The sequence below is a fragment of the Tinamus guttatus genome, unplaced genomic scaffold (assembly GCF_059628265.1).
Source record: "Tinamus guttatus ecotype Peru unplaced genomic scaffold, ASM5962826v1 Tinamus_guttatus_pri_ptg000528l, whole genome shotgun sequence".
In the NCBI taxonomy this organism is placed as follows: domain Eukaryota; kingdom Metazoa; phylum Chordata; class Aves; order Tinamiformes; family Tinamidae; genus Tinamus; species Tinamus guttatus.
Window position 1 is genome coordinate 319,945 of NW_028289062.1, and position 8,769 is coordinate 328,713.

At 51.4% G+C, this 8,769-nt stretch overlaps 1 protein-coding gene across 2 annotated transcripts; it reads left to right on the forward strand.

Moving 5' to 3' along the window:
* Nucleotides 1-4,991: 4,991 nt before the first annotated feature.
* On the forward strand, nucleotides 4,992-8,044 carry LOC104577622 (zona pellucida sperm-binding protein 3). Of its 2 annotated transcripts, none has more exons than XM_010225112.2 (9): nucleotides 4,992-5,399; nucleotides 5,722-5,840; nucleotides 5,925-6,028; nucleotides 6,335-6,512; nucleotides 6,609-6,729; nucleotides 7,136-7,227; nucleotides 7,418-7,560; nucleotides 7,740-7,826; nucleotides 7,910-8,044. In XM_010225112.2, the coding sequence occupies exons 1-9, from the start codon at nucleotides 5,004-5,006 to the stop codon at nucleotides 8,026-8,028; spliced, it is 1,359 nt and encodes a 452-aa protein (XP_010223414.2). In that variant the 5' UTR covers nucleotides 4,992-5,003; the 3' UTR covers nucleotides 8,029-8,044. The 2 variants fall into 2 exon arrangements, with proteins under 2 accessions (XP_010223414.2, XP_088390057.1); XM_088533931.1 differs by having other exon boundaries at nucleotides 4,992-5,057.
* The last annotated feature ends 725 nt before the right edge of the window (nucleotides 8,045-8,769 follow it).

An 8,769-nucleotide genomic window follows, 5' to 3' on the forward strand; every position in this document is an offset into this window, starting at 1 on the left:
TGACTTTGCTCCAGCCTTGACACCCTGTAGCCTCACTGTGCTTTAGTTTCTCCTCTGGATGATTCAAGCCAAATATAGGAAGAAATCTCTTCACGATTTCTGGGGGAGGAAGACGCTTCTTACAATCCGTCTTGCCACAAAGCCTCTGCTGCTTTGGGGATTGAGGGGCCTGGGACGCTTTGCATCCAGCTAGTCTGAGATTTGGACCTGCTAAGCAAGTGCATTGTTTTTATGACACTGTCTTCTTTGCCTTGCTTTTAAACTCAGAGATAGCCAGGGAATTGCTTGGGCAGGGGATGCTCGCTGCTCTTTCTGCAGAGGCCTGCGCCTGCTTCCAGATGCAGAAGAAATAAATCATTTCTAATAATTGCTAATAATTTGTCTTTGCTCTCCATTCCCATAATAACCACGGCGGGGCTGTAAAAAGGGCCAAAGAGGCTGGAACAACTCAGAGGTCCAACCGTACCACATCCTGGACACTGCTTATACAGGTTGGTCACTGGGGTGTTGGGTGCTGGAGGAAAGTGCATTGCAAGCAAGGGCACAACGAGGATTTGGAGGGAAGCCTCACAGCAATGAGACATGGGGTGCAGGGTCCGCAGTTGTCCCCAGATCAAGGTTTGCTGCAAATCTTCCAAATGAGACCTGTGGGTGGGAGGGAAGCAATGAACCCAGCAACCTTTGCCTAGCAGGACACATGTTCTTCCCGCACTGTCCCTAGACTCCCAGAATCACAGAATGCTTAGGGTTGGAAGGGACCTCTAGGGATCATCTAGTTCAGCCCCCTGCTCCAGCAGGGACACCCAGAACACGGGGCACAGGGTGGCATCCGGGCGGATTTTGAAGATCTCCAGAGAAGGAGACTCCACAGCCTCTCTGGGCAGCCTGTTCCAGCGCTCTCTCACCCTCACAGTAAAGAAGTTCTTCCTCATATGGAGGTGGAACTGCCTGGGTTTCAACTTACACCCGTTACCCCTTGTCCTGTCACCAGCCACCACAGAAAAGAGCCTGGCCCCATCCTCCCTACAGTCCCCACTCAGATACTTGAACATGTTAATCAAATCTCTCCGCCTTCTTTTTTCCAAACTAAACAAGTCCAGTTCACTTAGTCTTTCCTCATATGACAAATGCTCCAGTCCCTTAATCATCTTCATGGCTCTCCACTGGACCCTCTCCAGAAGCTCCATGTCCCTCTTGTACTGGGGAGCCCAGAACTGCCCCCAGTACTCCAGTGCGGCCTCACCAGAGCTGAGTGGAGGGGCAGGATCCCCTCCCTCGACCTGCTGGCAACGTTCCTCCTGATGCAGCCAGGAGCCCATTGGCCTTCTTGGCCACAAGGGCACATTGCTGACTCATGGGTAACTTGGTGTCAACTAGGACTCCCAAATCCCCCTCCAAAGCTGCTTTCCAGCAGGGCAACCCCTAGTCTGTACTGGCGCCTGGGGTTATTCCTCCCCAGGCGCAGGACCCTGTGCTTGTCCTTGTTGAACCTCATGAGGTTCCTCTCTGCCCAACTCTCCACCCTGTCCAGGTCTTTCTGAATGGCAGCGCAGCCCTCGGGAGTGTCAGCCACTCCTCCCAGTTTGGTGTCATCTGCAAACTTGCTGAGGGTGCCCTCTGTGCCCTCGTCCAAATCACTGATGAACAAGTTGAAGAGCACCGGGCCCAGTACTGACCCCTGCAGGTCGCTACCGGCCACAGGCCTCCAAACAGATTCGGCCCCATTTATCACCACCCTCGGGGCTCTGCCACCTAGCCAGTCCTCAATCCACTTCACAGTCCACTCGTCCAGCCGCACTTCCTAAGCTTTCCTATGAGGATGTTATGGGAGACTGTGTCGAAAGCCTTGCTGAAGTCAAGGTAGACCACATCCACAGCTCTCCCATCATCCACCCAGCTGGTCACCTCAGCATAGAAGGCTATCAGGTTCATCAGACACAACTTTCCCTTGGTGAATCCATGCTGACTCCTCCTGATCAGCTTCTTTTTCTTCACATATCTAGAGATGGTCTGTAGGATGAGCTGCGCCATCACCTTTCGAGGGACGGAGGTGAGGCTGACTGGCCTGTAGTTTCCCAGGTCTTCCCTCTTGCCCTTTTTGAAGACTGGAGTGATGTTGGTTTCTTCCAGTCCTCCGGTACCTCCCCCTCTCTCCATGACCTCTCAAAGATGATGGAGAGCATCTGAGCAATGACTCCTGCCAGTTCCCTCAGCACTCTTGGGTGCATCCCATCCCGGCCCATAGATTTATGGGTGTCCCATTTGCCTAAATAATCCCTAACCCAATCATCCTTGACCAGCGGAAATCCTCCTCTCTCTTGGTTCTCTCTCTTGTCTCCAGGCTCAGTACATGGAGACTGGGCCTAGCAGTAAAGACTGAGGCAAAGGCGGCATTTAGTAGCTCTGCCTTCTCCACATCCTTCGTCACTAAGGCACCCTCCCCATTCAGCAGTGGACTAACGTTTTCCCTAGTCTTCCTCTTGCTGCTGATGTATTTGTAGAAGCCCTTCCTGTTGCCCCTGACATCTCTCGCTAACTAATTCCAAACGGGCCTTGGCCTTCCTTGTGGCATCCCTGCATTCTCTGACAAAGTTTCTATATTCTTCCCATGTGGCCTGGCCCTTCTTCCACATTACGTATGTGCTCTTTTTCTCCTTGAGTTTACTCAACAGCTCCTTGCCCATCCATGCAGGTCTCCCACCTGCCTTGCTCAACTTCTTTCTTATAGGAATGCTCCAATCCTGAGCTTGAAGAAAGTGGTGCTTAAATAGTAGCCAACTTTCCTGGACCCCCTTTCCTTCTAGGACCCTTGCCCAGGGGGTTCCTCCAAGGAGCTCCCTGAAGAGGTCAAATTTAGCTCTCTCAAAGTCCACGGTTGCAATCCTACTTCTTGTCCAGCTTCCTCCTCACAGGATCGTGAATTCCAACATCTCGTGGTCACTGCAGCCAACACTGCCCCCAACCCTCACATTTCCCACTAGACCATCTCTGCTGGTTAGTATCAGGTCTAGCAGCCCACCTCTCCTTGTTGGCTCATCAACCACCTGCGTCAAAAAGTTATCTGCAATGTTCTGCAGGAACCTCCTGGACCGTCTGCTCCTAGCTGTGTGATCATCCCAGCAGACATCAGGGTGGTTGAATTCTAAGAAGCAGGGCCTGGGATCATGAGGCTTCTTGCAGCTGCCTGTAGAAGGCCTCATCCATTTCCTCTGCCTGGTCAGGAGGCCTGTAGTAAACTCCCACGACCGTGTCACTCCTGTTGTCCTGCCCTTTAATCCTCACTCACAGGCTCTCAACCCGTGCTTTGTCCTCCCCTACACTGCGCTCCATACACTCCAGTTGCTCTCTCACATAAAGAGCAACTTCACCACCTTGCCTTCCCAGCCTGTCCTTCCTGAAAAGCCTAAAGCCATGGCCATCCATGGCCATGTTCCAGTCATGAGAGCAGTCCCACGATATCTCAATAATTGCAACGAGATCATAGCCCTGCAATCGCACACCCAGTTCCAGTTCGGCTTGTTTATTGCTCATGCTGTGTGCGTTTACATAGAGGCATTTGAGTTGGGCACCCAACGTGTCTCTCCTACTAGCTGGGGCAGCTGGAACTTGACCATGTGGCCTTCAGAAGTTCTCTTGTTTTCCCATCTCGCCTCTTCAGGCTTAGGGCACCCTTCTCAGGCTATGGAGTTAGGCAGCTGCAAGTGGCATGGCAGACCATTGCCTATCCCATAACCTGCTTAAAACTCCCATACAAGGAGAGCTGTTTAGAGCTGTGGTCATCCCTGGGGGTCACTTAAACCCTGCAAAATGTTTTATCTTCCTCCAAAGAGGCCTGATGCAGCTTGCAGGGTGATCTAGCACCACACCGTGATGGTGGGTCACGTTTCCCAACTCCCGTTCCTTCTTGGGAAAGCAGAAGGGACGAGTGGATGCCAAATTGTCCTGTGCCACCCAAGCCAGACACCTTGAGGACACCTGGGGACCTGTGTTGCTCCTGCCACTACTCTGGTGTGATGGGGGCACTGACTCCTAGGAAGAGGCACGAGTCACTCTGCTTTTGTTTGCTCTGGACATTATTTCTAGTAACGGTTGTTTCCAACACGAGTTGTCCTCCTCCGGTCCTGCCCTGGAAGCTGCTGGTGCAATTCTCTCCAGAAATGGTTAAAAGGCTGCTTGTGCAGAAGCCTTTCCCTCCCTGTCATTGAAAGCATGGACATGCATTGGGAAGCATGTAAGGAACAGCTAGTGCCACCCTGTGGAGACTACAGCTAGGTATGGAAGAGCTTAGGATCACTATCTGCTTATCATATACACATTTCCCTCCCATGCATCCCCTCTCCTTTCTCTGACTTGAAAATGTGGAACGAGTGATGAGAACTTGCTATTAAGAGTGCTGTTTCTATAGCATTGATTTCATCTAAACGTCAGCACTGGTTGGACCAACGATCTCTGCTTTTATTCCTCACTGAAGGAACCTGCTTGCACCCTGCTTCTCTGGACAGTGGTTTCCACTGGTGCAAACTGGTGGTGACACCACCAAAGACCCTTTGTAGGGTAGTCTGAGACCCAGTGGAGAAAGTGTCCTGCCAGAGCAGAAGCCATCTCTTGCCCAGGCCAAGACTGGCTTCCTTTAGGTTTAATCTGGAGAGATATAAGTGATATTGTGGCAGGCGCAGACCATAGCGTGGCCCTCACTCTGCAGCCATCGCTATAGGGGAGGGAGGGAGGAAAAGGCTGAACGTAGCGGGGCTGCAGCCTGTATTTCTCCCCTCCATTAACCCTACTGATATGTTTAATACTTCCTTTTCCAGCACCTCATTAGAGCCCCATCACGAGTGATTTCTGAGCCCCCGGCATGGAGCAGGGTGCTCTCAGCTGCTGTGATTTCCCCTGCTGATGTGGGTGATGGGCATCACCTGGGGTAGGAGGAGCTGAGGGGAAGTGCTGCCTACAAAAGGTCCCTGGGCACCAGTTTCAATTTGTGCTGGACCCTGGTAGGCAGGATGAGGCCTGGAAGCAGTCTGGGATTTGCTGTCTTTTGCTGGATTCTTGGTGGGGTAGTTTCTTACAACCCCTGGGGTTTCTTTAGAGGGGAGTCAGATACACAGCAGTATGGGGGAGATTTTTCTTTGGGGCAATCCCGTGCCTTCTCCCAGCCCTCCCCCTGGGCTTGGGTGGATCTCTCCCAGCTCCAAGCTGCGTCCCCGCTGCACCCTGTGGCTGTGCAGTGCCAGGAGGCTCAGATGGTGGTCACAGTGCACAGGGACCTCTTTGGCACAGGGCGCCTGGTGAGGGCTGTGGATCTGGCCCTGGGCCCGGCTGCTTGTGAGGCCGCAAGTGCCGTGGAGGACACAGTGACCTTTGTGGCCGGGCTCCACGAGTGTGGCAGCACGCTCAGGGTAAGGCTGCATCTCCTATGGCTGGAGCCTTGGTGTGGGGAGCTGGGTCTTGGCCTGAGCCTCGGTGTTTTCTTGTATAGCTGGGCAGAAGCTGTCTTGGGGCAGATTTGATGGTGCTTCCTCCCACTAGGGTGATGGGCCTGAAACCAGGCTGGCCAAGTCCTGCTCACTTGATCTCATCTTGCTGACCTTTTCTTCTATCTAGCAATGTTGATGCTACCCCTGGGAACTCCTCGGCCTTGTAAATACTGATCAGGACGTTCCTGGGGTCAAAAAGGAGCAGGGCTCCTAGTTGATAATGCAACTTGTATGTCTCCCCCAGCTGACCCCCGATATGCTGGTCTACAGCACAAGCTTGAACTACAGCCCAGCCCCTGCTGGCGACCTGGTCATCATCCGCACCAGCCCTGCTGTGGTTCCCATTGAGTGCCACTATCCAAGGTGAGTCACTGGCAAGTGAGGCTGAGATAGCCTTCCAGCTGACCTGCCACCCCAGAGCCTTTAACCAAAAGCATCTCCCTTCAGGAGGGAGAATGTGAGCAGCAATGCCATCAAGCCCACGTGGGTGCCGTTCCACTCCACTCTGTCCTCTGAGGAGAGACTGGCGTTTTCCCTGCGCCTCATGGATGGTGAGTCTTGTGTGGGGAGGGAGTGACTGGATGGCCTTGCATTCTAGGGCTGGGTGTCATCTCTCCTAGACAGCTGCACTTCTGTTAGATGGCACAGCTTGTGCTTGTATTGCTGCATCTCCTGGGAATTGTCTTTGTGTGTCATGTCACTTCCTGGGTGAGTAGGTAGTTTAGCCTGTTTTGGCCCACTTGGGCAGCTGCTAGGCCTCATGCCTGTTGGGGATTTTTCTCAAATGGAGGCAGTGAGGCACAAGGGAGCTCTTTGGCCTCCCTTTCTGGAGCTCATGGTGACTTCTTCCCTTCCAGATGACTGGAGTGCTGAGAGAGCCTCCAATGTGTTTCAGCTGGGAGAGGTCCTCCACTTCCAAGCAGGGGTTGACACAGGAAACCATGCCCCTCTGAGGCTTTTTGTGGACAGCTGTGTGGCTACCCCAAGCCCAGACAGGAACTCTTTTCCTCAGTATACTCTCATTGACTTCAGTGGGTAAGAACTGGCTGTTTCTTTACTTGAAGATGCTTCTTTGTGTTGGGTATGGATATCTACAGCAGAGGAAAACTGATGACCATCTCTTGTGTCTAGATGCCTGATTGATGGGCAACTGGATGATGCCACCTCAACTTTTATATCCCCAAGACCCAGGCAGGATGTGCTTCAGTTTGTGGTAGATGCTTTCAAGTTCACAGGAAACTCCAGTAACCTGGTAAATCCCTCCTCAAAGCAAGTTGTCTCCTTGGTGGGCTAGGGATGTGAGCTCAGTCCACAGACAAAATAAATGAGGGTTTGTCCTGGAAATGTAATTTTAGGTAAATGCCTTGTAGCTAAATATGAATGAAGTCCTTTTTCATTGCTGCTTCTGGCTGTCAGCCCTCTGATCTAAGGCTGCTTCTTGGAAACCTGATACTGGTCGATTACTGCACTCTCACCTCTTGGCTGGTTCTGATAGCATTTGGTTATTGGAAGTTCCTTGAAGTAGGAGGAAATAAGCTAACCTGGGGGAAGGGTGGGTCCATTAGAGACTGAAGTCATGCATGGGCTGCTTGAGAGTTGGGTATATGCCAGAAAGGCAAGTGATGGCTGAATACCCCTAACCTGCCTGCTGTCCCCAGATCTACATTACCTGCCACCTGAAGGTCTCCCTGGCTGACCAAGCTCCAGACCCTCTGAACAAGGCTTGCTCCTTTGACAAAGCCAGAAGCCTGTGAGTAGCTGGAATAGTAACTTACCCAAGGGTGAAGAGATTGGGTGTCTCATCTGGGATGCCACTGTGCAAGAAGCTGCATCTGGTTTGAATGGGTGGCAGGAGAGGGTTGGGGCTCCTTCTAGGAGATTTGAAAGGCATGGGAGGAGTTCCTACAGCATGGCAGGCTGGTCACCCAGCTCTCTTCCAGCTGGACTCCTGTGGAAGGCACCAGGGATATCTGCTCCTGCTGTGAGGTGAGGAATTGTGGCTCAGCTGCATGGTCCAGGAGGCTTCATGGTGCCTCCCAGAGACAAGGAGGACGCTTCAGGAGAGAACTGTCCTCTCCGTCTAGTAGGTGGTTTTATATATTTCTTGTATGCATGCTTCCTAAATACTGTCACCACAACAGCTACCTTGATCAGACCTGGGTGGCTAGAGCTGCCTCACTACTTGTTGGCTCCTCAATCCTAATCTGCCTTGGGAGAGCAAGTGCTTTCATGGGTCTATATGCTCATGTGTTGCTTTCTCAGATCCTTTGAAAGAAGCAGATGTTGTGGTTGGGCCCCTCCTTGTCTACAGCTGGCAGGACCACTCAGTCCTGAGGATGCCTTCCCAAGGTAGGGTGGGCTCAGGGAAGGGGGGTGGTATCCACAGGAGGTCCCAATCCTGGTCATAACCTCCTCCTTGTTTTCCTTTCTAGATCCAAAAGTTTCCTTCTGGATGGTGTTGGGACTGGTTGCAGTTGTTGGTTTTGTTGTTCTCATCCTTGCTGCTCTAGGAGCTCTGACTATCTGCCAGAAATCCAGCAACTCCATTTAAATCACTGTTTTGAACTTTTACTACTTATCTAATAATAATAAAAAATAACCTGAAGGACTGTGGGATGCTTTCAAGGGGCGTGGAGAGCTCTGCTGGGGATTGAGTGACCTGGATCCTGATACTAACTCTAATGGTCTGTGCTCCCTTGCTTCCCTGAATCTCATTTGGGTCTCAATACTCTCCAGAAGCCCTGCCTTGAGCAGAGCTTTGTACAACCTGTTAGTGTCTCAGGAGGAACTGAGAGCCCCAGGCTTGTGACTTCTGCATGTGTTCTTATTCTTAGAACCATGCTATTGCATTTAGCCTTAACATATTTTGCCTGCCTCTGGAGCCAGCTGGGACTGCTCTGTGCTGGTAAATATTCACTTATGCTGAAATGGAAGACATTTAAAGCCAGAGGGAGCTAAGGATTTTGTAAAACCTGGAGCATATGTAGGCTTGTTCCTTAAGCAAACAGCATGTCTCACAGCAGTGGTCAAGACGGTAAGTGCATCCTTAAGAACAGTGCTTTTGGTACCCTTGTGACAAACGGGCAAGGACTTCCACTATAAGGGAAGTTTCTCTCCTTTAGCTAGGTTATATTGAAGCCTTCACTGAGGGAAGACCATCTTTCTAGAGTGTATACCATTACTTATCTACTTCTGTATGTAGATTTGCTTAAAAATCTCTCTGGGTAAAGAGACAGATAAGTTGCTTTAGACTTTCTGCTGATAAACTTATGCTCTTTTCAAATTTCTTCAA